The sequence below is a fragment of the Enoplosus armatus genome, chromosome 11, assembly GCF_043641665.1.
Source record: "Enoplosus armatus isolate fEnoArm2 chromosome 11, fEnoArm2.hap1, whole genome shotgun sequence".
NCBI classification, from domain to species: domain Eukaryota; kingdom Metazoa; phylum Chordata; class Actinopteri; order Centrarchiformes; family Enoplosidae; genus Enoplosus; species Enoplosus armatus.
Genome location: NC_092190.1, coordinates 11,749,447 through 11,768,639, shown reverse-complemented (window position 1 = coordinate 11,768,639; position 19,193 = coordinate 11,749,447). Strand labels below are relative to the sequence as shown.

Sequence of the window (19,193 nt, the reverse complement as noted above, 5' to 3'; positions counted from 1 at the left end):
GCGGGATGTGGCTTTGGGAGTTTTCTGTTCCTGTGTGGTTTCATAGGAGATATGGATGTGGTCTGAGGGGTGAGGTGTGTATGCTTGTAGGATCACTTATCTGAGTCATCTGTGTGTAGTGTGGGTGGGGGCCACGGTGTTCCCGATGCTGACATCGATAAGCTCCAGACCAGGCAAATGGATCACATCAAACGGGGGCCTTGGCGACAGCGGGCCTTGGGGAGCAGGAGGAGGCAAGACTCCTATCTAATGGTCCTGTTCCTCCTCCGTCCCCTCAGATGACCCCACTGTCAGATAAGCCTGTCTCGGACCTTCGTGGCCCTCCGACCGAAATGGGCCCAATTAGAATTTAAATGAACCAATAAGCAAACATGAATGAGCAGTGTCACTGTGTCGCCCATCAGCAGCAGGAGGGTGAAAGGAAAACAGTGTGTATGATAAGACGTTTGTTCAGTTAATATTTGATCCCCTCTAGGGAAGGCTGGATAACATGCAGTAATGGCTCATGTGCCACCATCTCACTTTGCAGTCTGGTAGCCTTCCATCAAGGCTAAGATTGAAACTTATGTACTGTGAAATTCTTGGGATCAGTTGTGCTCAGTAGCTTCCACTCACTGTTTGATTGTGTGGGCTCCACTACAGCAATGGTTAGACTAGTAATACCCTCTTATCTGAACTGCAAATGGAATTGAGTAGCTTTTCATCATAAAACTACACTGAAAGTGATCATGCTTAAATGTGTGCTTAAGTGGCAGATAACATCCGTAATTAAGGTGCTAAATTAAATTTTCATCTCTCTGGGCTAGTCTGAGACCACTGAAGGTAACAGTACGATCCTAATCTCCACGTTTTAGGATTCATCTCTTAGGATGTGTCTAATTTCAGGGTGTGAGGTTTCAGTTTTATCATCCATCAATCGAATAGGAAATATGTAACACAGTATACCTTTCAGTTAAGAAGAAATGGTCTCTCACATATTCAGTGGTGGAAGAAGTATTTAGATTATTTACTTAAGCAAAAGTGTCGATATCACACGGTAAACACACTCCGTTACAAGTAAAAGTCCTGCATTCAAAATCTTACTTAAATAAAAGTATTATCAGCAAAATGTAAAGTATCAAAAGTAGAATTACTTGTTCTGCACACCAGCAGCCCCTGTGACTGATATATTATTATTATTATTATATATAGATATAGATATATTATAACTTTATATAACGTTCGGTGTTGTAGTTCAGTGGATCCCCTCAAAGGGTCACAAGATAAAACTGAGGGGTCATGAGATGATAACTGATGGAGCAAAGAAGAAGTAGTGTAGTTCTGCTACATAAATCTGTATTCATTTTTGTGAACCTCAAACAGTTATTTAAATGAAACCATTCAACAAGTTTAGCGGGGAAATGTCTCTCCTCTTTGGTGGAAACGCTAACAACTCACAGACATCTGAAACATGACGAGGAACCTGTATTGCTGTACTTGCAAGGGGTCACAAACCAAAAAGGTCGGGAACCACTGCTTTAATCTTCTAAATGTAGTGGATTAAAAAATGAAATGTAGTGGAGTACAAGTATAAAGTAGTATAAAATGGAAATACTCAAATAAAGTACACATAGCTCAAAATTGTACTTAAGTAAAAGTCCTTCAGGCATTCAACATTTTTACTAAAGTAAAAGTACAGAAACGTTCTGATGAACTATAAATGTTGAATGAAAATTCAAAAGTACTCTATATGCAGAATGACCCTCTTCAGCTCATTATATATATTATATTATTGGATTACTATCACAGATGCATAAACACTTTTTGGTTGGTTGAGATGGAGCTAATATTTAAATATACTGTTTAGTCTATAACAAGTCATCATATTTTATAGGTTAATCATAAATGTTGTAAATTAACATCTAAACTGCATGAAATGGAAATACTTTAGTAAAGTACAAGTACCTCTAATGGTGTGCGTGATAATAACCACCACAGATGGGGTATGATAAAAGCTTTTTCTCTTTGATATTAATAATCGTCATGATACTTTTTCAGATGCTTACTTCAGTTTCTAAACACAGTGCAGGTGTCGTCAGACTCTTTGCCTCCAATCCTGTTTAGGCAGCTCTGGTATCCTGGTCTAGATGTGTCACAGAGCCATTAACACAGGTGATGAGTCACTGTGTTGTTGAAGGCTGTGTGGTTTGAGTGTGATGTATCAGACACCCACAGTGTGGTTCCCAGAGCCCTCTGCCAGTCACTGTGGCCATGGCTGTTGGCTGGCTGCTCTGCCAGGGAGGCTTACAGGCCAGAAGTGTTGAAGGGAAAGCCCTGGAGAGCCAGGGATATGAGCTGCAGTGGCCAAGTGGTAAATTCTCACCTGCTACTAAGTGAGAATTAGCGCTGTGATCGTTTTCCTTTCACACTGTGAGTCACATAACCTCAGTCCCACAACCTGCTGTTACCTTTCTGTATGCCCGTGATGGTCTCACACAAATACAACTGAAAGAGTTTCTCTCTTTTAGCCTTAAGAAATAGGCCTCGCTGCCCCAGTGGTAGCCCACACAGCAGCAGTGGAGCTTTTGACTCTTGCTGTTTGGTTCATATTGTGCTCACTTTTCTCCTTCTATGCCAGGTATTTCTTCAAGTCACTGGAGTGATTGCAGTAGCTGCCGTCATCATCCCCTGGATCCTTATTCCCGTTGTTCCCCTTCTCGCTGTCTTCCTGTGTTTGCGATGCTACTTCCTGCAGACCTCCAGGGACATCAAGCGCCTAGAGTCTACCAGTAATTTTTTTTTTTTGGGTGGTGGGGTGGGCATGTCCATTTGTGGTAAGACACAAAAGCAGACCACAGGAATGCTAATAGACCATTGAAGAAAGCCATGGTCATTAGCATAAAGGCTAAAGGTGGCTGTGGCCTATGGCTCGGCCACACGCAGTTTCCTCAAGAGACGGGAGTTCATGACATCACATACAATGGAAAAAATGCCAAGTGGGCATGACTAGGCCATTGCAGGCTTTAGTTCATCTATTTTATTCTGGGCTGAGCGCCCAAATGCACATTGGCCAACAGGTTCCATCATCTCAAAGAACAAAAGTTCTATGAAAAAGCACAGAGGAAACATTTAGGTTTTGTCTTTGGTTTTGTAAGCCTAACAAATAGAAACAAAAGACCACTCAATTGCAACCTTTCCCTAAATCAAAACTGTTTGGCGTCAGGGGCATATTAAATGTTTGTATGACGCAATTCACATACGCATTCCGCTATTGATTACCATATCACTTTTTCTTTGTCTACATCTTCTGAAAGTAAATTTATTGAGTAGAAAAACCTCAAAACATCAAGTAGATTATGATGACTGTCTGATGATGATGATGAGGGGATCAAAACTGTCCTTAGTATAGAATAAGAAACGTATTTGGGTTGAAAAACATCACTGGGGTGTTGAATGCATGGATAGCTGATATTATGTATGTTTGTTCAAATGCTAAGTGTTGTGTATATATTTCTTTTAGCTCGGAGTCCCGTATTCTCCCACCTTTCATCCTCTCTCCAAGGCCTGAGCACCATCCGTGCCTTCAAGGTTCAGCAGAGGTTTCAGCAAATGTTTGATGAATATCAAGATCTTCACTCAGGTGGGAATACAAAATTAACTTTCAGTTAAGGATATTACCTTTATATCATACCCATTCAATATTCAGTAATATTTAGGCAGCTAGATTACAAGTAGTATCTAATCTGTGTGTTTGTGTTTGTTAACAGAGGCCTGGTTCTTATTCCTGACCACCTCTCGCTGGTTTGCCGTGCGTCTCGATGGAATTTGCTCAGTTTTTGTCACCATTACTGCTTTTGGCTGCCTTTACCTCAGGGATGGTACTGTATGGGCTTTGGATAAAACATGTGACTCATTATTGACGTGTGAGACATCATTAGTGAAAACATGGTGATGTTTACTTTTTTCCTGATATTACAGGACTGGACCCAGGAGCCGTGGGTCTGGCTCTATCGTATGCTGTGACACTTACAGGCATGTTCCAGTGGGGCGTCAGGCAGAGTGCAGAGATCGAGAACATGGTGGGAACATTTACATTTGAACACTTAACTGCAGTTTATATATATTGGACATCACTAAACCCATTCATGATTTGTTCGCTCAACTTTATGGAAGTGCAATACTAAATTTCTGGAGTACCCCGATAAAACATAAATCCACTGGTTAAATATGATTCTCTTTGAGATTGTAAAATTAGAAAAAAAAAAGACATGTTGTCATGTTTACTGTTCTTTGGTCAAATAACTAAGTTTACTGAAGCTGCCATCTCCAATTGTGTTTCAAGTAATCAAAAGAGCAAATTTAATAAATCAAAAAAATATTAGTATTGTATACTTCCACATGTTCCATGAAATAATTGCCTTGTTTTCTGTAGATGACATCAGTGGAGAGAGTGGTTGAGTATGCAGAGCTGGAGAGTGAAGCACCCTGGGAGACGGACAAACAGCCCCCGCATGATTGGCCCAAGACAGGCTCCATCACCTTTGACAGAGTCAACTTCTCTTACAGTGCCAGTGAGCGCTTGGTCCTAAAGAACCTGACTGTTGTCTTCGCATCCAGAGAAAAGGTTGTTGTCTTTATTCCTGCCTGTGCACGCTCATTGGTGTGCACAGCCCCTGATGTAGGTTGATATGCAGCTAGTGTCGAAGGTGTGATGTGATTCTTTTTTATGTGGCATTCTTCTCAAATCAATTATTAAAGGGACACCATATTGTGCTGCCGAATCTTCAGCACTATACCATTTGTGATTCATGGAATACATATCATGTAATTAAGACTGTTCAAGTGGATCCATTTGTTCCCAATTTGCATTTTGAGCTACCTGACGGTGACAACTGTTTATTCACTATAAGAGAGAGGAGAGGCCGAGGGGAGAGAGAGGGGAAAGCAGAGGGAGATGGTTGAGGATGATTGAAATTGTGTTTAATGCAGGGGGTGTATTTTGCATGGCTATGGTTGGCCAGGGCGGCTGATTTCACAATGGATGGGTTGATAAGTGTAGAGGCCCCGGCTCTGACAGCCCATGGGAGGGATCTCTGCCACATGCCATGGGGGTGAAAGGCTTTGTGCATCCTGACAATTCCCCTGACACCCTTTCACCAGGAAACCTTCACCTACAGTACAAGATCCATTTACTCTGGCCCTCACTGCATTTACTGTACATAGTCATATAAAAACACACAACTCACCACAGTTGACCTTCCATTGTTCAGAGAGAAATAGCGTAGTAAGGGCATATTACTTATCTCCAAGAGCAATGATGCACTGTCCCAGCTTTTACATTTACGTATGCCATAGATAACCTGTAACTACACAATATGGTTCTTAAATGAACTTTGACTTTCTTAAGTGTTGTTTATCTGAAAAAGATGGGAAAGTAAAGTCAAGGATAGTGTGACTGATCCATGCTGAACACTTTCTAATGCATTATGAGACTTTTGAGAAAAACAACTATTATTGGTTGTTCGTTTAAGTAGCTAAAAAATGACCTTCATTCACATTCAGTGAATGTGACATCGGGAAGTGGATGGACAGGTTAAAGTTCACATCTTGTCTACTACTTGCAGTCAATATTTATTCCTTTTTCCTCTTAAACAAAATCAAAACAGTCTTTCTCTAAGCATAACCAAGTAGTTGCTATTAGCTGTATTTGACCATAACTTAACTATGGGGGCGGCAAATCAGAAAACACTTACAAATACAAATGTTTTTTTTTCTTTATTCCTACATAAATCGTGTTGAAAGGCGCCTTCAAAGGACCTACGTTGTTTAGGGATGAAGACTTGTCGTACAGTATCTAATTGTGCCTTGTAAAGCGTAGAAGTCCTCAAAAGTCTGAAAATGTCTTCCCAGCAATCTCCGCATCCTTATGTTGAGACAGGACCTTGACATTGTCCCAGGAAAGAGCAAAATTCAATTCACTGTCAGTGTAAGCCGGTATGTGGCTGGGCAAGGATCATACTCCTACTGCCTGCCCTCTGCCCTTGCCGTTGCTCCCACATGAGCAACGGGTTAGCAACTTTGTGAACTCTCACAAGTGAACAGTCTCTTGACCACTCCTCATTTTGGCTTGAGTAGCCACAGTTGCAGTCGGCTAGGCCTGGGCAGGTAGCTCTTCCTGGGGTCCATCCCTGTGACATGAGAGGACCCAATGCAAGCCCAGTTGAAATTCATGGAACAATAAAAGTATTGCTCCTCCAGCATGGGCATCAGGTTATGGAGAGCAAAGTGGTTCAAACAAAACAAAGATACAAGGTGCATTACAGTCAGACACATAAAAGACTGAATACAAGTAATAGTCTAGACAATGAACCTGTTTGTTTACTTGCACAGAGTGAGGTGACCTCTGCTGTGAAGGGATGACCCACTGTTGTGTAGCTCCTGTTCAACTGCTCCATCTGTGAGTCAGTGTCTGCAACAATGCTTTCACCTACTTCCTCTTTGAAAACCTTCAAAATGTGAAACTCTTTGCTCATAATAAGCATCTAAACTACTACCACCTGGGTGGGTTGCCTATGTCTGGATCCTGAAAGGCACAGGTTTTTCTATGCATGCATCCATGGTACTCCTTTTTTTCCTGTTATGCAAGGAGGGTGCTGATTCTGTCAGCAGTCAATCAGGTCTGTGCACTTGTTGCTGCAGCTTCTGCTGAAGAGAGGTCTGTCATATTCTACTGTCACAGTAAACGTGTCAGTGACATCCTTTTGACATGAAGTCACAAGGGGTTTGGGGAAAGAGCGTTTCCTCTTCTGAAATGTTTCCTACAAGGACCATTTAAAGGCATCCAGTGTGATAATCTCATGTGTTTCTTGAGGCCCTTTTAGTGGGAACCGTTTCAGCCCACTGGACAGTTCTCTCTCAGTTTGTTGTCAATTAAGATAGCTGTACTGTTTGCTTCTACCTTGGCTCAGAGAGAGTGAGTTATTGTGTACCCTTTCAGTACGCACAAGTGATGGTGCCTCTTTCAGACAAACCCCATCCTGTACGTCTAACAATATGTAGAGTTAATTTAGATCCTGGATCATTGTGCTTGATCCTTTCTACCCTCCACCTAAATGGGAAAAGAGGAAGAAGAAAAAAATGGCATTGTTGCATCCTCTCTGTGTGTTGGCATGTTATGAAGCACACACAGCGGGTCTTTGTTATGCGAGTAGTATTGTTGGTAAACCCCCGGCTAAACAAAAGGTTTTTGGCTATGTAAAGGCATATAACAAGCCTATGTGTTGGCAGGCAGCAGTGTGTGGCACCAGCAGCCCAGTTCAGTGGAACTAGAAATGATTTGCCTCTTGGTGGCATCGTTGACACCGTTTCCATTTGGTTCTAGGTTGCATTTGGGTCTTTACGGTGGAATATGCTGCTACGCAGTGTGAGCACTGTGAGTTTTGAGCTAGACTGGTCATTTTCTGTGTGGATCCTCTTTAGGTCTATGAGTTTAACACAGCGGTGCATGTGCATGGCATGATTTGGGTATGCAAAAGGTCTTACAGCGGAGGCACTGGCCAGACCTGCAGGTATCAAGGATGAACTCATGTAAAAATTATAATTTGACCAATACAACTAATAACATTCCCATCAACCTCAACTGTACTTTGTGTTTAGTGCTAATTAGCAAATGTTAGCATGCTAACATGCTAAAATAAGACAGTTTAACAAGGTAAAAATTAGCCTGTTAAGGTTGTCATTGTGAGCATGTTAGCATGCTGACATTAGCATTTAGCTCAAAGCACCGCTGTACAGTACGCTCTACAGTATGTACAGCCTCACAGGGCCGCTAGCATGGCTTTAGACTTGGGTTAAAAGCGCTGCGTTGGTGGGAGCGTGCTGTTTCAGGTACCGGTGAGACACGAAATACAATCCAAGAAGTTCAGTTTGAGTAACAGATCTATGAATCTGAAGGCTTGTCACATGCAGTTTATAGCACTCACAGACAGGATTTTACAACTCTGGAAAGTTATAGGTTCAGCTGTTTTGCTGGACCACCCTGTGTTGGCTGCTGGACTGGACTCATTCAAATGAATGAGAGGACTGTGTTTTTTTCATGCAGGGCTACTGTCGGCCTGAACGCAGCTTAAGTACTCTTACATCCTGATTGGGTGGCTTGTACAATACATGAAATCAAATATAAAAGATGGGTGGTTAAGCCTATAAAGCTTATTGAGTCTTGTTTAATAGCTTCACTTGTTATCATAGAACTAGAGCAATAATGAGTAACTACAATTTTCCAACCTACAGACATTGGCATATGCAATGTGTGAAACTGTTGGACTATGAAATGAGCACTTTTATAAAATATAGCACACTTTGAAATAGCTGAGCATTTTCTCCACTATCTGCCATGGTAATGTGACTACTGTCAAAAAAGTGATTTGTTTTTCCTGCTTGTTGTGGAATACAGTGTTTTCCATCAGTCTCTTTTTATCTCCACATGATGCAAGTGTTTCCATTGTAGTTAGCCATATGACATGTTCCCTCAGTGACATGACACAATAAGTACTAGCATGGTTAATAGCCTGAAGGAGCATGATAATATTTTGTCTTTGTGAATTTTTATTACAGATATAAAAATAGTTCTCATCTCTCCACTGTAGGTTGGCATCGTTGGACGCACCGGTGCTGGTAAAAGCTCCCTGATCTCGGCCTTGTTCCGCCTGGCAGAACCTGAGGGAAGAATAATGATTGATGGTTTTCTGACTTCTGAGATTGGTCTGCACACCCTGCGCCAGAAAATGTCCATCATCCCACAGGTGCCCTTTTTAAATTGCCCGAATATTGTGTCTTGGCACTTGACGCTGCATACATTAACAAATGGGTAAATCTGAATGAAATTAGCTAAGAATATTAGACATCATCTTATGTTAGAATTTATGTACAGTAATTAAACCTTCAGTGTGATATTATGCTGCATTTAATATTGCACTCATTGGCCTTTTCTAAAACTGTAGGACTTTTGCTTTGACAGCTTCTGTGAGGTTCTTTGATTCCTCTTGATTGAGAAATGTCAGATGAACACTGGTAAAGAAAACCTTCCTGCTTTGGCCCTTTTTTTTATACGCCTGGCTTTTAAAAAGCTAAAACAAGTGAGGAGAATTACAGTCGTCTCTCAGGGGATTTCTGAAAGTGAGACAAACGGATGCCTTGAGACAGTTTAACTTTATTTCCGCTTGTTGAAACTGATACGGCATTAAGAAAATGCCAGCCTGCGGGTGAGTGTCAGCAGAGTGGAGGGAGGGGAGAAGACTCCCACGGCCTGTACTGTGAAGAGAGCAGTTCCCCATCCCTGACAGAGGATTAGCCCTCTACCCCCCAAACATGGGAAAGCTGCTTATAGAAGAAGTCTCCCCCATCCTCACAGCCAGAGTCCCCTTGTACACCGTCACTTTGCCCAAGTCTCAAACATTTCTAGGGTGCAGCCAAGATGCCCCAAAACAGTTTCATTAATGCTTTTCTATGGATTTGATAGGTTTCTGGCATCGCTACTACTTCAGATAAAGTTTCACTTCCTAGTCCAAACTAGTTCGAGATGGATGTGATGTGTGTTTGATGTGATTTTGTTTACTTTCTGTCTCTTTTAGAGGCAAAGTGGCAGGTTAAGAGTCAAAACTTTAACTGCACGCCCATCAGTATCACATACTGGATGGCAAATTCATGATAGTCATGAAGTCTTACCAGTAGAAGAGTATAGTTTCTCTGTATCATGCTCTTAGTTTTACAAACTTATATAACGAGAAGTCTCTTGGGTTTACACAAATCCATCTGAAAGCCTTTTTATTCTCCCGCTAGACGTCAGAGATAAAGTGATATTCAGTCAGCCTTTCACATGGAAGAAATCTTGATATGAATTGCTAGTTTCCTCACCTTTTCATGTGGAGTTTGATATGTATACTATACATTGCCAGTGAGGAGTTTCATTATTTGCCACCCAAAGATTTGATTATGATAAGCTTTTATTAGCATATGGCATTAAAAAATGATCTATTTCAGTTTCTATTGAATTCTCAGGAATGACTTAGTAAGAAATGAATTCTGTGGCAAACAGAGGGCTTAAAATTGGTAGAGCACATAATCGGTCTATGGAAAGCTGTGCTTGAAAGCAGTTTTTCCGACCTAACATTGAATCCTCAATTAAAGTGTGTCACAAAACTAGTTTGAATTGGGACTTCAGCTGGCTTAATGACAAGGCGGTATTTTGGTGACAGAAGGAAAAGCTCATTGGAAGTAAAGAGGTGGAACATTTTTTAAGGCACAGGTAGCAGGGCTGAAGTCCTGAAAGCTTTTTTTCCCGGATGAAAATTGAGCAGTTAGTCCTGAGTCTTCTGACCTACATGAAGGTTTGTTGAGACATGATTTTGTATTTGAGGGGCGTGTGCTGTGTGTGTACACTGTATGAATCTGTGTGCTGACACACATGAGTGCATGCTGGATATTTGTGTTGCTGTCAAAGCACTGGTTTTGAAGCTGGCCTGTAAGAGAGCAGAGATGAGGGTGTGGATAGTGAGTCACATTCAGACTTGTAGCTCTGTAACCTTAACGCAGGACACTTTTAGCCTTTTAGACCCTTTGTGTATTTTACTCTTGCTCCTGCTCTAATCTCACCGTTGCCAGGTGAACATTTCCTATCTTGATTTGAGGTTAGATTCATATCTTGAGTAAGCTGGCGTTATCACATTGCCTTGACTGTGATGAGGATACAATGAAAGTCTATCAGGTTTTGTTATGGACAGTTGTTTCCTGCTCTGCATCACCTATATTGCTGTGATAGACAGTCACATCTCGTTAAAGCTTTTTTTCAAATGGTCATTATAACCATGTGTGTCATAAATTCAGTGTTATGTTTCCAAAGAAAGCACAACTGTATTTGCTCGCTGATAAAACAATGCGGAAATGATGGAATATGAAAATCTTATCTACAGCAGCTCTGCAACATGATAGGCAAAACGGTCTCTCCTGGGAGAGCCCTGGTGAGCGTTCAGTAAATCACTTCAACGTTGGAGCAGGATTTATGAATAAATATCTGACCTGACGCGAGGAGATGCCGGCCTGCTCCTGTTTATCAGGTTTACCGCAAACTGAGTGGCATGTTGGAACAGTGCCTCTGGACTTGCGGGGTCGTTCCTCGGCACTGTAATAAAGAGCTTTATTTACTCTCTTAAAGATGGCTGAACCTTGATACAGGTGTGTGGCCCTCCATAAATACATATCTTGGACATCCTAGCTGTCTGAGATCTGAGGCTGTCCTTTCACGAGGGTAGTCAACTGATGCGATAACCCCGTTTGACGGAGTAAAGCTGTTACTTTTGGCAGACATTTTGAGATTATCTTTTCTAATACCGCTACTGTATGAGATTCTTTGTATGGTAACAGTGACTAGATGGCACTTTTTTGTGTCGTATTATATATTCAGACATCGCACAGTTATTCTTCACCAGCACCAGTACACAAGCTCCGGTTTTCTAAGTAAAAAGATCAACTTATTGAAGCATAGTTGGCCAGAGCATTGAATAGAGCTCCTGAGTGGAGCAAGCCCTTTGTGAACATCTTCCCCTCAAACATTGCCTAGCGGCGCTCTATAAAGCTTGTCTTAACCCTTTCATACATCTTCCCCCTTGTCATTATCTTAACTGGCCACGGCCTTCTCTTTCTATATCCATCTATCCACAGGACCCAGTTCTCTTCACGGGTACCATGAGGAAGAATCTGGACCCTTTCAGGCAGCACACAGATGAGGACCTGTGGAATGCACTCCAAGAGGTACTCCAGCGTGGCTCTGAATGATTCCCCCTCGCCCAGCCCAGGGGGGGATCCCTCTGTCCCCCTGTACAATGCTGCCATTCAGCCTCCCTGCTCGCCACAAGTCATGGGGGGAAATCCCATTAGGGCCATGGGGCCCAGCTCAATGTGCGGCTTGTAACTGGGAACCATTGAAAGTGCTGGGGGAGATGTGTTTGGGCAGTCAGGCCAACCAGGATGAAGGCTTCCCCCCACAGTGAAGGGCTTCAGCTCCTGGTCCTGCCTCTGAATGGGTTTGGTGGCCTGGATTAAAGCTAGAGGCTGGCCACAAGAGAGCACTGGCCAAGGTCATCAGTGGACCTGGCCCTGCATTGTGCCAGGCGGTTAATGGGTGTGTTTGGATAGCTCTTTAAAGACATCCCCACAGGAAGCCTTTATGCAGGAGTAATGAAAGGTTGGGGCTCTGCTCTCCCTCTCTGCAGGTGCAGATGAAGGCCGTGGTGGAGGACCTGCCCAATAAGCTGGAGACGGTGCTGACTGAGTCAGGCTCTAACTTCAGCGTGGGCCAGAGGCAGCTGGTGTGTCTGGCCAGGGCCATCCTCCGGAAAAACCGCATCCTCATCATTGATGAGGCCACAGCCAATGTGGACCCAAGGTCAGGGGACACTTGAGTCTACAAGTAAAACATTTTACATCATCAGTCCTTCCCACCTGTGCCTTGTTTACTGTAAACTAGTGCTTCTCCAGATGGGTATTTTGGGGGTTTGATCAAACTGTAGTGCCACTACAGAATTGTAATTCAAACTGACATCCTTTCTATACTTCTGTTTGAGCAAATAAATCAAATAGCACATAAGAAAACCCTCATGAAAACATGTAGAAATGCATCCCTTATCAACTATAATGCATGTTGCTTGGTGGTAAACAGAGTATGCATGTGTACTACAGTGGCAGATTGATTGAGCAGTAAACAGCCAATAAATAATCAAAAACTAATAGCACCAAAATTAAACAATTACACAATTAGTATGACTTAAAAACATAAGATACTGTGGAATCAGTATGGAATCAAATCAGAAAGTATTAGAGATGAAAAAAATAATAATTGTAGTCAAAATAAACTGAACCAGTCTTTGTTAACTTAAGGAGCTCCTTTGTTTTTTTTGCCTGCTACTTGCACATACCTCTCTGCTGATGAGCCATTGTTCTGTGTCAAGTAAAATCCCTGCCCAAGGGTCTATAGGAAGAGAGTTTTTTTTGTGCTGAGGTGTTGTGTTGCCTGCTCCTTTTTAGAACTGACAGCCTCATCCAGCAGACTATCCGGGACAAGTTTCAAGAGTGCACAGTCCTCACCATTGCTCACAGGCTCAACACTATCATTGACTGTGACAGAATACTGGTAAGTAACAACGCAGTAAATTTCCATTGTCCAGCACAACACAGTCAGTATTTTAAGTGAGACAACTCATTTAATAATTACAGACACAAAAAATAACCAGCTAGGGATATCACAAAATGTTAGGACGAAAAGCACTGAACTAACATTACCTTCACACATTATGAGAAACCATTGTTCTTTCTTATCAACCATAATAAATTGAGCTCCCGCTGTGTCCAGTATTTGTGGTGTAACGTGAAGTAGCCTGCAAAAACATGCGCCTCGTGTTCACTCACACTCCCATACGTCAAACACACCTGAGATTCAGAGCTTTTAATTCACTTGCCTTATTTTTCAACAGCTGGGCTGATTTCTCCCTCACAGCATTCACTCTCATTGAGCCTGCGCTCGTGCCACTTGATCTTTGGCCCTTTCCTGCTACTGCCTGCAGAGGTGCCAATTAGTGCCATTTGTGGCGGCATTTGTCAAGCGTCTACAGAGGATAGGGCACGACCTGGTGGCTGCTCGGTCACTGAGAGGGTTGCTGAGAAAAGCCAAATATCACACAGCGGGGACTGTTTCACACCTGCGCTTGTGTTAAATGCCCCCAGATTGTTACGCTCTCCGGGAGAGCTGAATTGGGGCCCACCTGAATTACCTTGTCCAAATCTTAAGCCGTGCCACTTTTTAGATGCAGAGTGTTTTCCAAGATTCAAACTCCGTCTTCTTGCATCCTGCTCCTGAACTGTCGATTATGACAGCAGCTGCAGAAGTCTCCCTTTCATACTAAACACTCCCTGAAACTGGGGCTTTAGTGATTACAAACTGCTCATTACCGCTGTGAGGGGATCGAGCTTGTTAAAATTTGTCTGTGATATAATTGTAGACTTTTCCAAACTGCTTGAATTGGCACTAGTCTTTGTGTGGTTTATATAGCATGTGATGACACAGAAATGATGGTAATTTTCTGGAGCGTCTTAAAGGTGTGATTGTTGGATTTGACTGAGGACCACCCCTGAGCTGCTGAAATGCCGGGATAAATACATGGATAAATCACTGATCTTCAGTCTGTCAGAGTCAGCGTACTAGACTTTCACACTGCTAACAGGCTGTGCTCATTGTCCGTGGCCGTGTCGAGCAGAAAACAGGCACCTGTGTTTGCTGTTGCATGAGTCACGTAAAATGGATGGTTCCTGTGTGCAGAGAACTACTGTTTCCCCATTCACCTTGCACTGTCTATATGCATCACTCAGCAGTGAAACAGCTGAAATGTCAGTTTTCCCCAAAGTAAAGTATACAGGCGGTGGCACACACACTCACACACACACCCAGCATTGTATGCATGATTGCAGGTTCTGGCTGCCGGCAGGATCCAGGAGTATGACCAGCCATATGTGCTGCTCCAGAACCAGGATGGGCTCTTTTACCAGATGGTCCAGCAGACAGGCAGAGCTGAGGCCGCCTCACTGCTGCACACAGCCAAACAGGTAACCACACCCACCTTTGTCCCAGGACAGGGCTGTCACTAAATAGAGTCCAGCCGTGGCACACTAATCCCAGACTCTCCCTTTAACTCCAGACTCCATTGCTCACCTCCAAAATAATACAGTTAAGCAAGAGAAGATGTGCATAACCCTGACAATGCAAAGACACTTGATTACCATTTTAATTTAAAGTGCCTACTTGGAGCATTGCAACACCATAACATTAATTTCAAGAGAGAAATTGTCCCTTTGTAGATTTACATCCTCTGATTTTATCGAAGAAACTCTCCGTATCATCTTTTTTCCTCCATAATGTAATTTTCAGATCATTTTAGAGATGATTCTAGAAAAGCAGCTTTCTTTGCACTATATCTATTTGGAAATATTGGGTTTAACTTCATCGCGATTTGGGATAAACTTTCTATGGGGATTACTGTAATAGAGAATGTCCATATTTCTTCCCTGTAAAATTCATTTGTGATGTATTTCCCCTTCAGACACTGAACAGATAAGAGCCGGCTATTCATTGTTCAATTCCATTTTATGTGCATCTGTCTGGGACTACAGATACCATATTGCAACTTCAAACAGGTCTTTGTGAAATAAGAAAAAGTAGGCATCATTTCATTTTCTCTCTGTCCCTCGCACAAATTTATCAGTGGAACTGTATCTTCTCAGCCAGAGGAGTGAAATGAGTAAAATACTGATTTCAAAGACTCAGCACACTGTGGTATTATTTGGTATCGCCTTACCCTGCACACTGGCGGATTGGTAGTGACATTGTTCAAGCCCTTACGTTTTCCTTTCTTTATTGTAGGGTGCTCTCCTTAGATCAGATTACTGCAGCATCCATAACTGTCTAGCACCACTTATTAAATACTGAGATGGTCCACATGTTGTGTGTCAAGTTTCTATAGTTGTCCGTCAAGGTTTAAATACATTCAATAATCTGATATCAACCTCTAGCTCCTTTGTCCGTGTTGAAAGAGAAGCCCAGAGTAGACAGAATATTTCATGATGTGTTCACCTCTTCTTCACAAACTTTCTGTTATTGAAATCGTCGCTCTGAGCCTCTTTGTATTAAGAAATCAAGCATTTTGTAGACGCTTTAAGCAAAACACACAGGTAAAAAATGAACTCAAATAAAACGAATCATCTCAGTGATTATACATTTTTCCCTTGGATTTCACAGTTGTTTATGAGGCTTAAATAAGCCACTTTTGCATGCTTCAGCGGGTGACAAATCCCTTCACCCAGCTCTGACTGGATCTGTCATAAATCGCACCTCAACAGATCGTAGCTTAGATTGGACTGTGTGCTTGTATTCTGTGACACTGCTTCCCTGATACGCTTCCAGGTTTACATGAACAAAAAGCGAGTGACAGACGTGCGCTGTGCCAAGGACATCTGTGTCATCTTTGAGACGTCTCTTTGACAGTTTGGAGAGTCGCTGTGGCCCCCACGCTTACCATCACTGACCAAATCTTTTACCAGATATACTTAGATTCCTCACTGTGTATTTAAAATGTCTTTAGACTCCCAGCAGGCCCAGAGTGTTGAACGTGCTGCATTGGTCTGGAACAGAAAAGAGGGCATGTATCTGAGGCAGGATGTGCCTTTTATTAACAGCATATTACTGCATGGCTGTTTATTGATTACACCCTGCTATGTTTATGTATGTGTGTTCTGGTCTCTTGGGTAACTTCAATCCTGCACTGGTGCTCAAAAGATAGTGCAGATATTGGATGTGTTAATCCTGGTGCAATAAATTATTGGTGGCTTAAATTATTCTCTTAAGGCAAACATTGTTTTGTAGTTCTGTGATCTTTTTGTTATTCGGAAAAATGCTTGAGAAGGCGAGCAGAAGCTGAGAGCCGACACCAATGCTTTCAGTAATTATCGTGCCTTAATCAGACTATTGATTTTTTTTTTTTTTTAAGTGAACTGTTTTCATTGAGTAGTCTTCCAGCACTTGGACGATAGTGGTTTTATGTCTACCTCAGCTCTTGTCAGGAAAGACCAGTGAAGTTTAAATGTAACATGTCATGTACCAGCAATGATAATGACTAACAACAAGAAACGTGGGACAGAAGTTTTAATTTTATTGCCTCTTCTTCATTATTACATTAACTTTGTCTCTTTACTCATTTGATAAATGGGCTGCTTTAAAAACGTAGCACTTTTTACTTCGGCAATAACGTGAACTTTAGTTTGACTATTTATAGCTATGTGTTTATTTACACTGTTTTCTATCTTTGTGTATGGGTTTATTACAGTTTTGTTAAAGGTCATATTTCATAGAGTTTAGTCATAAATAACATGATACAAATGATCAACCAAATGAAATTCAAATGACACGTAATAAAACAGTATTGCTTGAACGTTTCAGCACTGTCTTGTCTTGTCTCATATCACACTGACTCACTAACCATTTCCTGCTGCTGTTGCTCATCCTGTGTTCAGATGTCTGAATGGTGTGTTTGCGTCAGGTCAGTGGTTACAACTGGTCTTGACCAAGATGCTACAAATTGGTAAGTGGTTAAGGAAAACAACCTAGTGATTATTCGGGTGAGTCAAGTGATTTTTAAGTTCAGTTTGACGGTGGTAAAGTGGTGCAGCTATTCACTCTGTTATTTTAACACATTGGTAGCGCAATGCGACGATTAAGTCCCAATTAAAATGCAATCTTGTCATCATCAGCTCAATTGGAAAAGAGCAGTTTAATTCGCCTTCATACAGACACGAGCAGAGCCGGTGATTACACATTCAGAGACGGCTGTTGGTAAACACTTAGCTTGGTATAAAAGGCAGTATTTAACCAGGCCCAGATTTGGGTCGTGAACTGCGGGACATCAGTTCCTTTAAGAGCTGAGTGATTTACACAATTCATTAAAGCCAGTGAATCTTCAGCCAGCGTCATATTAAATGGTTACTTACTCTCAAATAGCCCCTTGGGAGTTGGATTGTTGGCTTGCGAATAGATTAAAGTTTACATTGAAAAGAGAAATTGAATTCAGAGGTAATCAATAGCATAATGGGCCAGTGAGAGGAGCCTGCTGCCTGAAATGAAATTACCATATTTTTAATCTTAATTTTCCACTCTGTTTATCTGACAGTGTGGATGTGCAATCCAAACAGATAATGAGAGAGTGGGATATTGACAGTGGGGTCCTCTGGAGTGCTTGTTTCAGTGATTAAACGCTGTGATCTGTGATTACTTTGTGTCGGGTGTCAGGCTGGCGGCCAGGGCCCGGGGAGACACAGGCACATAGCAGCTGGAGCATCATGGGTCTCTGAGGTGCTAATGCACCTGACACAGCATTGACAGCATTCGAAACCCTATCAGGGACTGCACCACACGGCAGCTGCCACAGTAGGAATACTCATGGCACTATCTACATCAGAGTCAGCACATATCCTCTCTGCTCTCCCCTCGATAACAGCCAACACAAGAATGGTGACAACAAAGTTTGCACAATAAGTATTATTAACCAGATACCTTTCCTACGTCGCTCAATAATAGCGCCATTTTAAGAGATATCTGAATAGGTGTGCGAATAGCAATGCTGTCAACATAGTGCTGATATAGCTTTAATAAATAAATGTCTGAGAAACCTGGCCGTCCACACAATGAAGTTTAATCCCAAAGAAATAAAACACAAAATAAGAGTCAGCACAATGTGGCGGCAGTGAATGACATGATGAATTCACACTGTAGCATTTAGCCCATCCACACTTAGAAAGAGAAGTGATACGTCGGTGCTGATTTGAGGATGTGATGCACGTTTTATTCAGTTAAAGATGTTTTATTGTCAGTTGAGAGAAGAATAATGTAACAAGCATCTACAACAACTGAAAGTGGTGTAAATTGTTTAAGGTTGTTTTGTTATGGGCCGATAAATAAGTAGTCTGAAGGCCATTTTGGGTTGAGGAGACAATGTTTTTCACAAACTTTCTGTTGTGCCAGCATTTTCTTTTGTGATGGATACTGCTGTTTGACAAATGGAAACAAATTGCATGGTGCAGGCGCCTGAATGGCAGGGAGTTGGGGAGTGTCAAACTCGGTGCTGAAAGACGATGAAGCGAGAGCCTCAGGTTTTTGTGGGCGACTCAGACCTGACTGATCCCAGCATAAAGTACTTGTTGAAGAGAAGGAGAAAAGGAGAACAGGATTTCGACAGGCTGCAGTGAAATTAGGAGAATTGACTATGGCGGCTTTGTTCCTGGCTGGTGACATGGGGTGGGGGAGATGGGGAGACTGGAGCGATTCCCCAGAGACTCTGCGCTCAGCCTTTCTAAAGTGACTACAAACTGAATATCTGACAAGTTCCCAAGACCTGACATGACTCTGTGTAGCGCTCAGAAAAACAAACAACAAATGGCACGTTTTTTAAGATACATGTGGTGACACTGGATGCAGTGTGTTAGAAAATGGCTTTTTATCTTGTTAAAAATAGGTTCTCAATTCGTTGATGCTATATTTTCTAGATTGTCGCAACAACCTAGTAAGACCTAGTTTTTCCTGTGACAGACTTTGTGAAAGTGGAAAAATGAGAACTACCAAATGT

The 19,193-nt window shown here is 42.1% G+C and overlaps 1 protein-coding gene across 2 annotated transcripts in view; it reads left to right on the top strand.

Annotated features, from left to right (window-relative positions):
* Nucleotides 1-16,060, top strand: part of LOC139292473 (ATP-binding cassette sub-family C member 4-like) — a 35,644-nt gene extending 19,584 nt beyond the window's left edge. For both annotated transcript variants that reach the window (XM_070914822.1, XM_070914821.1), the window contains 11 exons: nucleotides 2,618-2,768; nucleotides 3,500-3,619; nucleotides 3,747-3,857; nucleotides 3,958-4,058; nucleotides 4,412-4,603; nucleotides 8,625-8,780; nucleotides 11,695-11,784; nucleotides 12,246-12,418; nucleotides 13,057-13,162; nucleotides 14,494-14,628; nucleotides 15,983-16,060. In XM_070914822.1, coding sequence (XP_070770923.1) covers nucleotides 2,618-2,768; nucleotides 3,500-3,619; nucleotides 3,747-3,857; nucleotides 3,958-4,058; nucleotides 4,412-4,603; nucleotides 8,625-8,780; nucleotides 11,695-11,784; nucleotides 12,246-12,418; nucleotides 13,057-13,162; nucleotides 14,494-14,628; nucleotides 15,983-16,060 — 1,413 coding nt within the window. The remainder of the gene's footprint in view (nucleotides 1-2,617; nucleotides 2,769-3,499; nucleotides 3,620-3,746; nucleotides 3,858-3,957; nucleotides 4,059-4,411; nucleotides 4,604-8,624; nucleotides 8,781-11,694; nucleotides 11,785-12,245; nucleotides 12,419-13,056; nucleotides 13,163-14,493; nucleotides 14,629-15,982) is intronic.
* The last annotated feature ends 3,133 nt before the right edge of the window (nucleotides 16,061-19,193 follow it).